The following is an 18,870-nucleotide window of genomic DNA, read 5'->3' on the forward strand; positions in this document are numbered from 1 at the left end:
GATGCACTGCCTCATGAAGTTATAGACTGTAGTGGTGTATGTTTCAGCTGAACAGTGGATATCCAGATTTGATTTGTCACATCGGTTCTGAGTCTATCCCATTCAGCATAATGATACAGGAGGAAGGGTATCCTGGAATCAGAGAATGTATGAAACAGGAGGCCAGTTTATTTATGCCTGTTGTAAAAGAGGTACCCAGCCTAATATCAACTTCCAGCATTGGGTCCATAGCCTTGCAGAACACAGTTCTTCAAATACATCTATAGATACTATAAACATGATTAGGTCTCTGCATCCACCGAATCCTTTTCCTCATTTCCTCTATAACTTTTCTATCAATTTCTTTAAATCAATGTCTTCTCTCCTTTCAGTAACATGTGATTTCTACGTATTCTCTCACGCCCTCTCTCCAGCTATGCTTTGGTATAGACCATCCTCGTATTTCTATATTCACTGGCATTTGGTACCCAGTGTAATCCAGAGATTAGTACCTTTGAGATCCTGATTTCTAATTTTCTCTCCAATAACCAATCTTGATGCAAATATATCTTACTGCGCCCAGTATGGTTGATGCAAATAACAAAAACTTGGTAATAAAAATTACATCAGATAGCATTCATGAAGAGAGAAACTGTGTTAATGTTTCATGTCAATGATCTTTTATCTAAACAAAGATACAAATCAGCTGGTTACCAGTATTACAAAACTATTTACAACACTAAGGGAAATGTTAGCATTTTCCATTACTTAGAACAAAGATTGAAAGTACTTACAGAAAATAAATTTTTATTTTATTAAATGTGGTCTGTACAATGTATAATTTTCCTTTATTACCATACTTAAAATATTTAATTCATATCACAGTAAATTGCAGTAATTTTCTTAAAACTTCTAAACATTGATTTCTAGCTATTTAAACAATTAAATGAAATGAATAAATGTCAGAAAAATGCAATTCTAAGATATTTCTCAATTTTCTGATTATCTAAAATATATTATTTCTGCATACAAATAAATATTTACGAGCTACACTGCAAATTTAGTTCTGATTTTATTTATTCACCCCAAGTGTTTGTTGCTCATACCTGCTTATTACAGCTAGGTTGAATCTATTCTCTTTTGGGTAGATTGGTAAATGGAAAGCTTAAATTATTAAAAGAATGAAAAAGCATGCTGAAACTGGAAAGCAGATTATCACTTTGTTCATTTCTTTCTGAGACTAGTATTCAAGACCAGCCCAGAAGTGGATGAATGAATTTTTATTTTGTCTGATGTTAGCCTTACGTAAAATAAATATGGGTAAGTATAGTTCTGCTTCAAGAAAGAAACGTTAACCAGACTGCACCCGACATGAGTTACTGCCTTTGTAGAAACAATGTTCTTTGCCATATCAGAATAATGAAAAACACAATTTAATGAGAAGGGAAACTTCACAAGACAAAAAAATTCACCAAGCCAAAATCATGAAATAGCGGCTGCAGAGAAAAGTCTACTACTAAACCCTCCTGCTGATGGGGATTTTGTTGAACTGCAGGAATGGAAGCTAAATGTTACGTTACAACATAACGGCATCTTATTGATTTATTACTTTGCAGGACTTTGGTTTGCAAGGCAGATGTGATTAGAAAATGTGCAATTAAATACAACCCCACCACTATTCTTTGCATTCAGAAGGAAACATCTTCAACAAGAAGTCAGTTCCTACATATATTTTAAATTTGGCTGCTAGAAGGCAAAAGGTTATCATTTTCCATATCCACCAGACAAAATTCTATTTGATCTTGAAATGTTCCTTCTTGCCACTCAAGATCAAGCTGCGTGTTCCTTTCAGACCAATCAGTGTAAAATTGATACATTTGTGTCAACTTAATTCACTCTTGCTGTTGTCATTCCATACATTTGTGTTCTTCTCTGCTGTTATGTAATGTTATATGTTGTTATCTTTGCCTTTTTAATGAAGTTTAAAGCATAAAAATGTGAGGCAATTCATACTTAAATGCTCCTATTCTTATACACCAACCAAATGAAATGTTTAGAAGCAGGCTGAAGGAGAATAGTAATGATAAAATGTGAAATAGTAAGGAGCAAATGGTACATGGAGGAACAGGGAAAAAGGAAACTCTGGAAAACCCAATTGTGCTCCTGAGGTGTCAGCCGTTCTTCATTTCACATGGCTCTCTATCTACTTGTTCCAGGCCATTAAATTTGGTGGACTCAGGAGGACATGCCGTTTCAACTGGAAAACAAGTATGATGCTTTTGTGGGTTTAAACTGACATTTCTGTTACACATGGGACCAAACTGGGTTGCTTGACTCTGAGACATTCCATGGTTCTGAGGTGAACTGGAGATCAGGTTGTACATCAAAAGATCTCCTGCTCTACAATTGGATCTATCACTGAATCAGAAATATTGCTGGCGGTGGGGGTGGGGAGAGAGTCCATATCTCACCCCTCAGTTTCATACTACAAAGGTCTGGGAAAAGTGAGCGTGCACTATAGGTGGCAAGTCTGCGATGTGGCTGGGCTAACACACTGTAATTCAGTCCTTTAGCTGCCTTATAACTAGTTCAAAAGATACATCTTAATTCCTCCCCTTGGTACATGGACAATCCTCCTGCTGTATGGATAGATATATATAAAGACTGAATTCTCTAAATGATTTGGGAGGTACTCATGGGATACTTGCTCCAAAGAAGGAGTAATAAATTAAGTGACTTGCCAGTGATTAATCAGTTTGGATAACTTAGCCAATCCTACACCTCTTGTGTTTCATTTACTTCAGAAATTTCTGAGGTATTAACTGTCTGAAAAATAAAAGAAAGCAGATGTTAGATTGCATTTAAATTTTCTAAGTATTCTAATTTAATCTACAAACTGTATTATAGAAATCACTGTATTATTAGACATAATCCAATCTATCCAATACATTATAACTCTATGCATTTATATTTTCAATACCAAGTTTAAAGCTGCACTTCTTCAAAGTGTTTACCAAAGCAAATCTTTGGTTAAAAATCTATACACCAAAATGTCAATTAACAGTACTTTAGAGTCACTGTTTTGCCCCATGATTAAATGACAGAGGTGTCCATTAGGTACAATCAGCAAGTTAGTTGGAACATGCTGAACAAACAATAACAGAAAAACAATGTGCTACATTTTAAGAGACTTAAGTAAACTATATTGGAAAAAGATTAATACAGAAATCCAAACACGAGGAAATCTGCAGATGCTGGAATTTCAAGGAACACACGTAAAAGTTGCTGGTGACCGCAGCAGGCCAGGCAGCATCTCTAGGAAGAGGTACAGTCGACGTTTCGGGCCGAGACCCTTCGTCAGGACTAACTGAAAGAAGAGCTAGTAAGAGATTTGAAAGTGGGAGGGGGAGGGGGAGATCCAAAATGATAGGAGAAGACAGGAGGGGGAGGGATGGAGCCAAGAGCTGGACAGGTGATTGGCAAAAGGGATATGAGACGATCATGGGACAGGAGGCCTATGGAAAAAGAAAAGGGGGGGGGACCAGAGGATGGGCAAAGGGTATAGTGAGGGGGACAGAGGGAGAAAAAGAATGTATATATGTGTATATAAATAAATAACAGATGGGGTACGAGGGGGAGGTGGGGCATTAGCAGAAGTTTGAGAAGTCAATGTTCATGCCATCAGGTTGGAGGCTACCCAGACGGAATATAAGGTGTTGTTCCTCCAACCTGAGTGTGGCTTCATCTTTACAGTAGAGGAGGCTATGGATAGACATATCAGAATGGGAATGGGACGTGGAATTAAAATGTTGGCCACTGGAAGATCCTGCTTTCTCTGGCGGATGGATTTACAAATCCACACATTTAAACAGAAATGGAGAGGGTTCAAAGGAGGTTCATTAAAATGATTCCACGATTGAAAGGCTTGTCATATGAAGAGCATTTCTCACAACACGCTGGAGGAACTCAGCAGGTCGGGCAGCATCCATGGAAACGATCAGTCGATGTTTCGGGCTGGAACCCTTTGTCAGAACTGTAGAGGGAAGGGGCAGAGGCCCTATAAAGAAGGTGGGGGAAGGGTGGGAAGGAGAAGGCTGGTAGGTACTAGGTGAAAAACCAGTAAGAGGAAAGATAAAGGGGTGGGGGAGGGGAAGCAGGGAGGTGATAGGCAGGAAAGGCGAAGAAGGAATAGGGGAAAACACAATGGATAGTAGAAGGAGGCGGAACCATGAGGGCAGTGATGGGCAGCTGGGGGAAGGGGCAGAGTGACATAGGGATAGAGGAAGGGAGGGGGAGGGAATTACCGGAAGTTGGAGAATTCTACGTTCATACCAAGGGGCTGGAGACTACCTACACGGTATATGAGGTGTTGTTCCTCCAACCTGAGTTTAGCCTCATCATGGCAGTAGAGGAGGCCATGTATGGACATATCTGAATGGGAGTGGGAAGCAGAGTTGAAGTGGGTGGCTACTGGGAGATCCTGTCTGTTGTGGTGGACGGAGCGGAGGTGCTCGACGAAGCAGTCCCCCAATCTGCATCGGGTTTCACCGATGTAGAAGAGGCCGCACCAGGAGCACCGGATGCAATAGATGACCCCAATAGACTCACAAGTGAAGTGTTGTCGCACCTGGAAGGACTGGTTAGGGCCCTGAATGGTGGCAAGAGAGGAGTTGCAGGGACAGGTGTAGCACTTGCGCTTACAGGGATAAGTGCTGGGTGGGAGATCCGTGAGGAGGGACATGTGGATCAGGGAGCCGCGGAAGGACCGATCCCTGCAGAAAGCAGAGAGGGGTGGAGAGGGAAAGATGTGCTTAGTGGTGGGGTCCTGTTGAAGGTGGCGGAAGTTGCGGAAGATAACGTGCTGGATCCGGAGGCTGGTGGGGTGGTAGGTGAGGACAAGGGGAACTCTGTCCCTGTTGTGGTGGTGTGAGGATGGGGTGAGGGCCGAAGTGCAGGAAATGGAAGAGATGCGGGTGAGGGCATCACCAATGACAGCAGAAGGGAAACCACAATCCTTAAAGAAAGAGGACATTTGAGATGTCCTGGAACAGAAAACCTCATCCTGGGAGCAGAAGCGGCGGAGACGGAGGAACTGGGAATAGAGAATGGCATTTTTGCATGTGGCGGGGACGGAAGAAGTAAAGTCAAGATAGTTATGAGAGTCAGTGGGCTTGTAGAAGATGTCAGTGGACAGTCTGTCTCCAGTGATGGAGAGCATTTGATGGCTCTGGGGCTGTACTCTCTGGAATTCAGAAGAATGACGGGTGACCTAATTGAAACCTATCAAATGTTGAAAGGCCTTGATGAGGAGAGGATGGTTCCTATGGTCAGAATAAAAGGGTGTCCTTTTAGAAATGAGATGAGGAGGAATTTCTTCAGCCATAATGGTGAATCTGTGGAATTTTTTGCCATAGACGGCTTTGGAGACCGTCTTTAGGTATATTTAAAGCAGAGGTTGATAGATTCTTGATTAGTCAGCCCATGGAGGGATACGGGGAGAAAGCAGGAGATTGGGGCTGAGAGGAAAATTGGATCAGCCATGATGAAATGGTGGAGCAGACTCGATGGGCTAAATGGCCTAACTTTGCTCCTATAACTTATGGTCTCATGAAAGTATACTTAATTTAAAATGAATGTACTAATAAACAATGTGTCCTTTTGGAAGTTAAAGAAAAATACAAGTCCCAGATTGGTCTAACTTCCAAGAGGACCACAACTTGTCATAGGGTTTGGAGGCTTGCGTGCCTTAATGATCTGAAGATCTATGTTGCCTGGAGTCAGAGCCTTATGTGTTGGCTCTTGGTAGGGTTACCATTGCCAAAGAAGTCAAAGGGTAGAAGCCAGGCTAAGAGTGGTCACCTGGTCCTCCAGGTTCGTGGGTTCAGCTTAGGGCTAACAGCCCTAACTGGTCAAAAATACTGCTCCAGAAAGATCAATGAAGATTCTTTCCATATGTGTGTTACGGTATACCCAAAAACAACACCTGGGACACAATGGAGAAGATAGCCAAGGACAGACAGATGGAGTTGCTGTCCTAAACACCAGAGGTGTAATGAACAGTCAGTAAGTAAAACCAGTCTAAGCAGTGATCTAACTTCATCCTTTTAATGTTCTCCATTTCTTTTTAAAAACAGAACTTCAGTAGTGGGCAAATTATTAGAAAAGATTCTTAGAGACAGGTTTCATGAGCACAAGAGATTCTGTAGATGCTGGAAATCCAGAGCAACACACACTAAATGCTGGAGGAACCCAGCAGGTCAGACAACATCAATGGAAAGGGTGGGTGATGAAATGAAAAGCTGACAGGTGATAGGTGGAAGAGGTAAGGCGCTGCAGAGGGGTGCAGGGAAAGGTAATGGGTGGGGAGAAGCACAGTCTGATTCGGGATAGTTAGCATGGCTTTGTGAGTGGCAGATCATGCCTCACAAACCTGACTGAATTCTTTGAGGATGTGACAAAACACATTGATGAAGTTAGAGCAGTCGATGTGGTGTACATGTATTTTAGTAAGGCATTTGATAAGGTTTCCCACATAGTCTCAATCAGAAAGTCAGGAAGCATGGGATTCAGGGACACGTGTGTGTGGATTCAAAATTGCTTCGCCCATAGAAGGCAGAGGAGGCTGTGGATGGGCGTATTCTGCCTGGAAGTCTGTGACAAATGGTCTTCCACAGGGATCTATTCTGGGATCCCTGCTCTTTGTGATTTCTATAAATTGGTTGGGTGAAGAAGTGGAAGGCCAGGTAGTAAGTTTATAGATGACATGAGTTTGGTGATATTGTGGATAGTATAGAAGGTTGTTGAGGGTTACAATGGGATATTGATAAAATGCAGAGCTGAGCTAATAAGTGGCAGATGGCATTCAACCTGGAAAAAAGTGTGAAGTGATTCACTTTGGTAAGTCAAACTTGAAGGCAGAATACATGCTTAAATGCAGGATTCTTAGCAGTGTGGTGGGACAGAGGGATCTTGGAGTGTATGTCCATAGATTCCTCTAAGTTGCCATGAAAAGTGATAGGGTTGTTAAGAAGGGCTGTGGTGTGTTGGTCTTCATTAGTCAAGGGAAAGAGTTCAAGAACTGAGCTAATGTCCTATAAAATCCTGGTTAGACCACACTTGGAATATTGTGTTCGGTTCTGGTCGCCTCATTGTAGGAAGGATGTGGAAGATTTAGACAGGACAGAGAAGATTTACCGGCATATTGCCTGGATTGGAGAGCATATCTTATGAGGATAGGTTGAGCAAGCTAGGACTTTTCTCTTTGAAATGAGGGATGAGAAGTGACTTGATAGAGGTGTACAAGACGATAAGAGGCATAGATCAAGTGGACAGCTGAAGTTTTTTTTTCCCTCAAGGTGGAAATAGCTAATATCAAGGGGCATAATTTTAAGGTGATTGGAGGAAAGTATACAGGAATGTCATAGTAAGTTTTTTTTTATTACACAGAGTGATGGGTGTGCAGAACATGCTCCCAAAAGTGGTGGTAGAGGACTTTTAAGAGGCTCTTAGACAGGCGCATATTATGATAGAAAATGGAGGGCTATGTGGGAGGGAAGGGTTAGGATTGATCGTGGAGTAAATTAACAGGTCAGCACAACTTCATGTGCCAAAGGGCATGTATTGTGCTGTAACGTTTTATGTTCTGTGTATGTACATATCCATTACAAGGCATTTCTTCCAACTTTGTCAACAATACAGTGGAAGAATGGGCTGAATTTTATTCTGTATGCTCTTTTCAAATGGCATGCGCCTTCAGTGTGATCACTACTATCAAAATTACTATTGAGTTTTGCAAACATGCCATGTTTAAAGGTGCACAATTTCATAACAAGTGTGCCTTCCTACAATAAGCTATTATTATCAGAGTTATTAGCTCAATAGAGGGGTATATTTCCATGAGTTCTCTTCAGTCCCTTCTATTGTGACAACAGAAGATCTACGAACCCTTTGGAAGCACTGAGAACAGTATCCTATGTTAAAAGGCCTGAATTATAGAATACATCACTGACTTGCTCTTATTAGGCAATTGGGAGGTGATCAGACTGTAGTTAAATATAACAGCTTATTGGAGAGAAAGATCACCAGAAACTAAATGACAAGAATAGGGCAAATTCAAAGCTACAATAAAAGGGAATCAAAAACTGAAAATCTGAAAACTAAATGAAGGCAGGCAGGTTCTATGAAGAGAAAACCAGAGTCAAGCTTCAACACAATTGAAAGAGTGCGAAAATGAGTACGCTTTAAACAGCAATGAGTGGGAGGGATGGAGAGAACATAGGAAACACCTACGATAGGGTGGAGAGCAAGATTGTCCAGGTGACACACTATCTTAGCGCTTCCTAGTTAAAAGAGGAATAATAGCAGGTACAAAAAGTGAAGAACAATGCCAAAATAACATGCCAAAAGAACTATGAGACAGAAACTAACAAATGTTGGAAACACCCAGCAAGTCAGGCAGCAACTGGAAGTGCAGAAAATATGAGTTTATGTTGCAGACAAATAGTGTTACATCAGAATTGCCCAGTTCTGATACAACCAAGGAAAGCAGATTATTTTAAATTGTTGAATTCAACATTGTTTCCCGAATACTCTGATGTACAGTACTGTTCAAGTTCTCAGAATCTGGTAACCATGTCAGATAATTTTGTGTATTATATTGTCTTAAAAATGGAAATCACATTAAATAAATAGATAGCAACTTGAGAAGATAACTTCTTTCTCATTCTGTTTTACAACTTAAACAGTCACAATTTTGTAAATCATTACATCTTAACTTATCATGAACAGTCAAATGATTTGCAAATCAGAACAGTTTGCCAGTCCTCTTTATTTATTTGGTTTAAATTGGAATGAGACTCCTAACAGACAAGTTGCTATACAACATTAACAACAATATTTTCAATTGTACAGTGGAAAGTATAAAGCATTGAACTATTGGCTCACAAAAACTGAATAAAAGAAAATGGGCCAATTCTCATGATCAGGGATAATTCACCTTTGGGCTATTGGTGTTTACTACATGGCAGGAGTAGTAGCTGCTCACTGGAACCAAATATGGGGAGTTGAATAAAAACAACTTCAATGAAACCAAAAATGGGAGGCAAATCCAACCGTAGCTGTTATACAATGATTTAATGCCGGTAACAGAAGACATTCCTTGTTCTATCTTTGTTTCAACCCCTTAATCTTTTTGATTCCTGACAACTTTGCAGTGCCACCATCAGGGAAGTACTGATACTACAGCTATTTTGGTAAATCAACCTTGCATGGCCTCTATGCCACCTTTAATTAATGTACAATAAAAATAACCAAAATAATCCGGTACATGATTTAACAGCAACCAATAATTATACTAGGTGTGAGTAAGGAAATGAATGGAAAACATTTATCATATCTTTCTCAAAGGAAAGGTGGATATCCAGTAGAAAAGTAAAAATATTATGGACCAAAGTTAGGGCAGCTGAAGAATATCCATTAAAACAACTTTTGAAAACAGAGGCATGGTTAGGATAAGATTTCAGAAGAGCTTCAGTGAGCAGTGATGTAATGAATGACGACATGAGAAATATATCAATGAAATGGGAGTGCAACCTCAGAGTAAAATAGCTGAGGCAAGACAGCAAGAGGACCCAATCATAATTATTCAAACATCTAAAGAGTAAAGAGTTATACTGGAAAATAGCAAATGTTACACTCTTTTAGAAAAAAACAGTAATTACAGATTAATCAGCTTAACCTTGATGGCAGGGAAGTTCATGCTACCATGGTCCTCTCTATGGGTTTCAATCTTGATCAGAACTTATTATTTAGCACTGAACCAAATACCTTATATACTGTATATTGCATCAACCACATTTTCCCATTGGACCTTCTCCACTACTTCAGCAACAGTATTAAGTTAATTTGTTATGATTTCTCTTTAATCAGTTGAAGTTGGATTTCTCTAACCAATCCACTCTTGTACATACAACACTTATCTGTCCATGAGTATTGGTGAAATCACAGGAACCAGAAAATTTCTAGGCTGGATGGATGTGTATGGCAGTTTGCCATAGATTAGAACCAGCTGTACAGGGCACAACTACCAAATCTGTAAAAAATTGGGGGAGTGTAGTGAATTGTGAGGAGAATTGTCATGGATTTTAAGGGGATTCAACCAGATTGATGAAGTGGACAGAAAGACAGCAGATGAAATCTAATGTGTTTCTCATTTAGGAAGAATGATAATAAACAAGTTACACAAGAGTGCACAATTTTATAAGAGATTCACAAACAAAGGGATCTGGTGGTATATGTGATTGTTCATTGACATTGAAATACAAATTGAAACAGTGGTTTAAAAAATAAATCTGGAGCTCTTGATTTTATAACTAGTGGTGTAGATTACAAGACCAAGAAAGTCATAGTAAAACACTTAGAGCAGAAGATGTCTGTGTGTGAATTCTTTTACATATCGTGGTTGTTACATACTAGCTACTACACAGGCATGTCCATGACATAGCAAGGTCTTGGTCCAGAGGTAATGGGGACCAAAATGCTTGGACTCTAGGCTCTGTTGTACTTACAGGTTATGCTGAATCTCTTACAGAACGAGCGATTTTAAAAACAAGACTAATACATGAAAAGAAGTTAATACCAGAATATTGAAGCTCTTACTTCATTGTTCACTTCAGGCAGAACAAATCTGCTTCTGGACTTTAGTTTTCTTTTTCCTTTCTGGCCATTTTCTGTTAACTTCTGGTCATCATAAGATTTTAAAATCTTTTCTAGCTCTGGTTCACACTGCCATGCATGCTTCAAGCCATTTTCTTCTCCTGGTAATGGACATATATTTCACTTATATTAATTACTGTCTGCCCAGAGTACAATTACTTTGCTTTTTTATAGAACAAACCTTGTTTAGGAATATTTTAAAATTACACCAAATTAGTATGAAACAGCTGAAGATATTTTCTTACTGAGAAAAATTCATTCGCACACATACTTATATATAAAAGCTGACAAAAAATTATATTGTGAAGTGGGAGGAGCAGGTGTAAAAAGATCTCACTATAAACATTAGTAGCCAAAACATAATTGAATTTTCAAGCTTGTTTACACATAAAATGCAAAATAAAAGTACATACAATTATATTTATTTATAAGCTTGGAATTGGCTATATGTCAATAGGAAGATCCCCACAAGGCTATACTGGGACAATGACTACACCATAATTTGATGTCACCCAAAATAAGTTTAGTATTTGTCTTTTGACATTTGCACATAAAGACCCCTTTGTCTAAAAATAATGAACAAAATGTAAACTCCAACAGCAGGTAAAACTATATAAAATTGGAATCATAACCTACCTATACGTTTAAGCTCTGAGGCACTGGATTAAATTTTCATTTTTGTATTGGTGTAAGTTTTTGTCAATAAAACTTGGAGGACATCAAATCTTATCTTCAATAAAATCTTTTCTTCTATAAATCAACAAACCTTTTCAATAAAACATGCAGGACAACAAATCTTATCTTACCTTCACAGTGATGAATCACTTTTTCCCATAGTCTATTGTTTCTAAGACAAGTCAGATTGCCTACTATTAGCAAATGTCTTTTTCCTCTGCTCAGAGCGACATTCATTCTTTTCTCGGAGTCTATAAATCCAACTTGTCGAGTCCTCACGCAAGACAACACAATAATTTCTTTCTCTGCTCCCTGGAAAGCATCCACTGTTGAAACCTGAACAGCTTTAATCTCAGCTAGGTCACATTGAGCGGTGTAATTAAGTAATCCACATAACTGCAAGTGTACAAAAAGAAAAATTGCAAATTGGCAAGTCGTTCATTAGTAAAGATTTAGTTAGTGTTGATAAATTCTTCCAACAAACTGTACAACTCTGATGATAGGTGGACATGAAATGTTAGCCCTATTGCTGTCCATAATGATCGGCTATATATCTTCATCATTTTTGTTCATATTTCTCACAAATAAATTAATTTCTTAAAACAAAATATTAAGAGCATATGCATGGTTGCAACAAGGTTGATTAGGAGTTGATAATACTCAACTTACAATGTCCAGTCTCAGTGTCACATTTGACTCGGGGTTCAGTGTTGGACCTTATACCATGCCATGAATAGATTTCCATATTTGTATCTTTGTCCTTGTCCTAGCTCATCTGCTGCTAAAACCCCCATCAATACTCTGAGCAATTATTCCAATGTACTCCCATATGGGATCCTTTGTTCAACAACTGTAAACTTGAGATCATTTTGTCCGTGACTAATTTTGAACATCCCATTCACCTGTTGTCCCCAAAAAACTGGCTCCCAGTTAAACAATAGCTTGGTTTTAAATTATTATTCTTGATTTGAAATCCCTTTATGTAATCATCCTTCATTATTTCTGAAATCTAATTCAGAAATTAATACCCCACTAGTTTCAGTCTCTTGCTCATCTTTAATTTTAATTGCTCCAGCAATCCTGGTCAGAATTTCAGCTCTGAAATAAATTCCAGAAATATCAACACCTTCCTATGCTTTTTAACACTACTTCTCAGCAAAGCTTTTAGTCACTCATATTAATATCTCACTGCCAGCCTAGTACCTGATAATGCTCCTATGAAGCTTCCTGAATGCTTTGGCAATGTCATAAAAGAAAGTAGTAGTATGCTATTGGGCCCTTTGATCATACCCGACCTTTCAATTTTCTCTCGCTTCCACAACAGTCTGGGATATAGCCCCCGGGATTTACCTACGTTAAAGCCTTCTACAACATTTCTTTTCTTTTTACTAACAATTTGCTTGAGAACTTCACTGCCTGCCTCCATGGAGTCTTCAACTACAATTTCCTTCTTAGTAAACACATCCTCCTACTTACAAGCAGCCCCTTTTGAAAATGTCAAAAACTTGAATAGACCAAAATGTAGGTAGGAATAATTTGAAGACTGGATAACATGTTGCCTGTGTGCTGTCCTCAATTTATTTAAACTGTTAATTAAGCAGTGCATCACTCTCCCACTCATCCCTTTCATCGAGAGATAAAACACTACAGTACAGAAACAGGCCCTTTGGCCAATCTAGTCCATGCTGTTATTCTGCCTAGTCCTATTGACACACACCTGAACCACAGCCCTCCACACCCCTCCCGTCCATGTACTTATTCAAACTTCTCTTAAATGTTGCATTTGAACCCACATGCACCACTGCTGCTGATAGCCTGTTTAATGCCCGCATCATCCTCTGAGTGAAGAAGTTCCCCCTCATGTTCCACATAAATATTTCACCTTTAACCTATAACCTTCAGTTCTAGTCTCATCCAGCTTCAGTGGAAAAACGCCTGCTTACATTTACCCTCTCTATACCCCACATAATTTTGTATACCTCTATCAAATCTCCCCTCATTCTCCTACACTCCAGGGAATAAGGTCCTAACCTATTCAACCTTTCCCAGTAACTCAGGCCCTCAAGTCCCACCAACATCCTTGTAAATTTTCTCTGTATTCTTTCAAAACTCATCCATGAAACTTTCAAAAAGTCTTTTTTAAATTGTGTATGGTAGTACATAATTAATGGTGTGTATGTGTCATTAGCAACAGAAAGCCACAGGGGAGGTGAATTATTTACCCTCCCTGACGGGTAAGCACTTTAGCATCTAGACACAAATTTACACGTACTTTCTGTCTATCTGTAACAAACAGAAGTTGCTTAACTCTGATTTCCAATCTCATATAACACATCTTAATCCAGTAAATGTCACATTCAGATTTTATTTTTTTCCTCAGCCACCCACACTGTAACTTATTGGAATGCATATGTTTTACCATCTTTTTTGGTAGTTATACTGACATTGCACATGGCAAATCAGTTGCTGCCATCAAAGTAATATAAAAGTACTTTCACAAAACTAATACTTTCAGCATCTAAATGCTTTACAAGTGAAACACATCAGGGTAGATATACATGTTTAGTAGTTTGCACAAATCAACCAAGACAGTGACGGATGTGGTAGAACTCCACTTCTAAAGATCAGTTCCATTGAAGTCAAATTCTATTTCACTGTCACTAAACATGTTTTCTAATCTACAGTAGTCTTGTGTTACTCTGGATAATTATTATGCTGATTCTCAGGTTTCCTAGCAACATGCCCAATTCAATCAAACTATCAATCCATGAGCATTCAAGTTAACCAATCTGAATCTAGCCATTATACAGTAGAATAGATTAGATTATGAGGACACTCAATTCTCGTTTATTGTCCTTTAGAAATGCATGCATTAAAAAAGTGATACAATGTTCCTCCAGAATGATATCACAAGAAACACAGGACAAACCAAGACTAAAACTGACAAAACCACATAATTATAACATATAGTAACAACAGTGCAAAGCAATACCGTAATTCGATAAAGAGCAGACCATGGGCATGGTAAAAAAAAAGGTCTCAAAGTCCAGATAGCCTCATCAGCTCACGCAGACAGTAGAAGGGAGAAACTCTCCCTGTCATGAACCTCCAAGCGCCGCAAACTTGTCGATGCAGCACCATTGGAAGCACCCGACTGCAGCCGACTCTAAGTCTGTCCAAAAACTTCGAGCCTCCGACCAGCCCTCTGACACAGCCTCTCCGGGGACCATCCTCTGCCGAGCGCTTTGACCCTGCCCCGGCTGCCGAGCAACAAGCAAAGCCGAGGACTTGGGGCTGAAGCAGGCATTTCAGAAGTTTCACAAAATGTTCCTCCGTGCTCTCACGTCCGTCTCCATCAAATCAGGATTGTGCACGGCACCCTACTTGATAAATAACAGACATCACCACCGGAGTGGCCGCTGCGAGCTGCATCGTGCCGCCATCTTCTCCTCCCTCAAGGATATTCAAGGATACATAAATACAATATCATATTTTAATGGTAATTATATTCATACTCCTTTTTTTTTAACCAAACCCCTTAGTCCCTTACATATTTAAAAATCATTCCTCATTTCCTTCAATTTACTATGGGCAGAACAATACAAGTATTTTAAATCACCTTGAACATCTGAGATTTGTATAATGTTATCACTCCAATCATAGATCCCTTGATTCCACTAGCTATCAGGGACTGGATGAGTTTTGCAGTGAATGTTGCTTCCTCCAGATTATGGTAGCTGCCATCCATCTGCACCTGGACAGTTCAAAACATAGATCACATTATTATGCAATGAGACAACATTTTGTACATTTTACATCAAGTTTCAAGGTTTGTGCCAACTACTGATATTTGAGGGAAGATAATTTTGCCAGCAATTATTTGAACAATGATCTCAGTTGGACTGAGTGCAAGGTTAAAATCAAATATCCCAAACTCAGTATAGGTAATGAGAATGACCTTAGCTAAACAAAATTTAATTTAGCTGTTTTCAAGAGGGGAAGCATCAATTTTCCATTAAGCAGTTACTCAGTGGCCAGACTTGCATCAGAATTTATTATTTGAGGATGCAGCAAGAACAAATGTACATGCTTGATTACATAACACTCTTGCATATACTGTATGCATGGATTCCCACAGAACTGCTTACCAATTAGGGAAAAACACATCTGTAATTAAATAAAGTATTTAAATTAATGATGGTATTCAAATGATATAAATACTCCTGGGTCAATTTAAACAAAGCCTTCATGTAGCTTCCCCAGATAAAATAGTATTATCATGCCATTGATAAAGTTTTAATTTTGATGTAGAATACAAATCAGAATAACTTATATTAATTTTGAATGGTTAAAAAAATAAAACTGCATTTTGCCCTTTGACCAAAATGCAGATCCAGATATGGACTCCATAGTGCATGGTTGCAACACAGGACCTAAATCAGAATATCACACATTCAAAACATATCATAGCTAATGTGAACACAAACTTAAAGCAAGTGCGTGAATCCACTAGCCCACACCGGAACAATTGAATGCACAATCTTCGCTTTGTTATAATTGAGACAAGTTCCCATTCTTATCTAGAGCAAAACCAGTCATAATAATCAAAACAGATCTGCAACAAGCCAAGAACGGCACATCAGCTATTATCACACTAACTACAAAAGTCAATATGTGTGGTTCAAGCATTGGAAACGCTCTAGACTCTACAACTTACAACTCAGTAGAACAACAGAATGTGCAGGTGTACACGAATTGAGTGGATGCTCTGGCAGCAATAGATATTCTACTACTGCTCTATCTCCTCTCATGTTTGTCAGTTCTAAAGTTAAACTGTTGATTAAAATGTTATAAGTAAAGAGTAAGTTTCAAGAATGTATGCACTCTTTTCAAAGAGTTTCACCTAATAGGTGTGCAATCATGAATTATCACACATACACATATGTAATAATTACTGCAAGATTGTATTTTTCTGCCGCACGACTTGTCATCGCATGTAATGCTTCGTAATGTTACGACACATTGCTGTTTTGCAATCCTGATTTATTTCAGTTTGGTTTCACTCATTGTAGGCAAGTATTCAATCCTGCAAATAATGATGGGCATGACAGCATCCCAATTGTTGTAAAAGAAGTAATGTCTCGTCACCACTGCATTCATCTGATGAGTTACAAAAATCCCCTCATTCTTTCATGAAGAACTTAAAAAAATGAGCAAATATACATAAAAATGTTTATACCAAAACTGGGAAAACAATTATCATTCTAGATTAGTCAGTCATGAAAGGTTAATTGGAAAATGAAGAAATCCCATCATTTAAATTCAATCAATTATCAACCCTCTTCCACTCAAGGCTTTGAAGTCAATTCTACCAAGGTGGAAGAACAACATAAATAAGTTGGCCAAGTGTAGCCCAGAATACTTGTCATTAGATTACATAATTAATGTTTTTCTGGACACTCTAGATAATTTCTTTGCAGTTAAGACAGAGAGAAAGATAAAACAAGGCCTTTTTATTGCTTGATAAACTTAGAGACCAGAATTTAAAATATTTTCTCCGATCTCTTTGGATCTCTGCCATTATGAATAAATTACCAAATGATTTTCTTACCAAATTCAAAAGAGAAAGATGAAAGTGCATATGGTGATGGATATGCTTGTTTGTCTATACCAACAGCTGATGGTCTAAAAACAGCAAATTAACATCTTCACCCCATAAAGAAGGCAGCAGGGGTAAAATGTAGAAACACACATTTTTTTTCAACAATAAACATCCGAAGTATTTTTTTTAAACTGAAGCCATGCGTATGATATTGGGAGTTTCTTAAATTGACAGATTACTCTAAAAGAAAGATGAGGCTAATATATAAAATATCATTGGACTATAATATGTAGCACCATTACGCACTATCAATGTTATTACAAAGTTGGGGAGGAATAAAAAAATACTCATTTTTTGCCTTGTGTAATAGGTTTAAGAAATTGTTATCAACCTGAATAAACCATTAAGATTTCAGCAACCACTGCAGAACATTTACCTGTTCATGTCCTTTGACATTATAAAAGCAAAGTGTAGGCAACCAGTCCAATAAAGGTTTCAAGTTCAAAGTAGAAAGACCATCAATAAGACTATCATCATAGAAGAGTTCATTGGTTATAGCACTTATAGTAGGATGGCATCTGTACTGAGTCCTAAGCATAATAGGTTTATGACCCTAGGTTTAAAAGAGAAAAAAAATCCACATGATTATAATATTTACACAAACAATATGCACCCACATGAATTGTTCTCAATTGCTTCCAAAGAACAGTAAAACTTGTGTGCCATCAATGCTTTGTTTATCCTGGGTATGAACACTGACAAACAGCTTTTTTTAAAATGAATTAGAAAGAGGCACTTATCAGATGATGAAAGACAAAGCATATACCATCATTAATGCAAACCTGTCTGTGTTCTAAACAGAGTTTACATATTCCTTTTGTGCTTTCTGTGCACTTGGCAAAACGAGCACACATTATAAATACAATGTTGGGTGCAGCTGGTGTTGCCCTGTAGATTCCACAGCTGAGACGGTTGGCACAGATGGCAGACTACACCAGTAAAACTGTATGAAGCTTGGATGGGACTTAGTGCAGGCAACACAGAAAACATAATTGGGATTATGGACACACAGGCAGGTTTGTGCAGATGGGATGGATAATTCTATGACTCCTTCCTCTTTAGAAGTATAACTAAAATGCATCAATTAATACACCAGATGCAAATAATAAACAACTTTTCCATTTGTTATTTTACTGATTATAACATTTAGACTGATTATGGAGACAAAATATTTTTTCAGAAATGCAAACCAGTGAATCAGGAATATAATAAACATAAGTAAATTTTAAAATGAAACACTAATACAGAATTTCATGTCATTAGATCAGTTATGCAATTTCCTCCAATAAAACTGTTGTGCAGTCTTTTGGCTGCAGAAGTTTTTCTTTGTATTATATATACTTTGATATGTAATACTATAATTCAGCAGAAAGAATGATCTATTGTGATGATAATTCTTAAAGGGTGATTCAATCGCCAAAACTTCATAATTAAAATTCATAAATTACATGGCAAAATGGAGACAAATGGTGAACACAGGACTGTATCACTAGATTCTGGAATGATTGCAGGGGACTAAAAAATCACAAATGTCCCTCCATTCTTTAAGAAAGGAGGGAGAAATAAGAAAGAAAATTATAGGCCAGTTACCCTAACTTCAGTGTTTGACAAGATGCTAGAATACATTATTAGGGATGAGGTTCTGGGGTACTTGGAAGTAAAATAGGCCAAAGTCAGCATGGTTTCCTTAAGGGGAAATCTTGCCTCACAAATATGTTGGAGATAGCAGGCAGGATAGAAAAAGGAGAATCAATTATTTACTTGGATTTTCTGAAGGGCCTTTGTAAGGTGCTGCTTAAGAAAATAGGAGCCCATGGTATTCCAGGAAATATACTAACATG

The 18,870-nt window shown here is 38.3% G+C and overlaps 1 protein-coding gene across 6 annotated transcripts in view; it reads right to left on the reverse strand.

The window, feature by feature from the left end:
- Positions 1-808: 808 nt before the first annotated feature.
- Positions 809-18,870, reverse strand: part of LOC134345552 (5'-3' DNA helicase ZGRF1-like) — a 126,206-nt gene continuing 108,144 nt past the window's right edge. For all 6 annotated transcript variants that reach the window (XM_063046380.1, XM_063046383.1, XM_063046384.1 and 3 more), the window contains 5 exons: positions 17,406-17,582; positions 14,987-15,121; positions 11,499-11,763; positions 10,636-10,793; positions 809-2,805 (listed from right to left, as the gene is read on the reverse strand). In XM_063046380.1, the coding sequence (XP_062902450.1) occupies positions 2,755-2,805; positions 10,636-10,793; positions 11,499-11,763; positions 14,987-15,121; positions 17,406-17,582 (786 nt within the window). In that variant the 3' untranslated portion in view covers positions 809-2,754. The remainder of the gene's footprint in view (positions 2,806-10,635; positions 10,794-11,498; positions 11,764-14,986; positions 15,122-17,405; positions 17,583-18,870) is intronic.

Source organism: Mobula hypostoma, chromosome 4, assembly GCF_963921235.1.
Source record: "Mobula hypostoma chromosome 4, sMobHyp1.1, whole genome shotgun sequence".
Taxonomy (NCBI): domain Eukaryota; kingdom Metazoa; phylum Chordata; class Chondrichthyes; order Myliobatiformes; family Myliobatidae; genus Mobula; species Mobula hypostoma.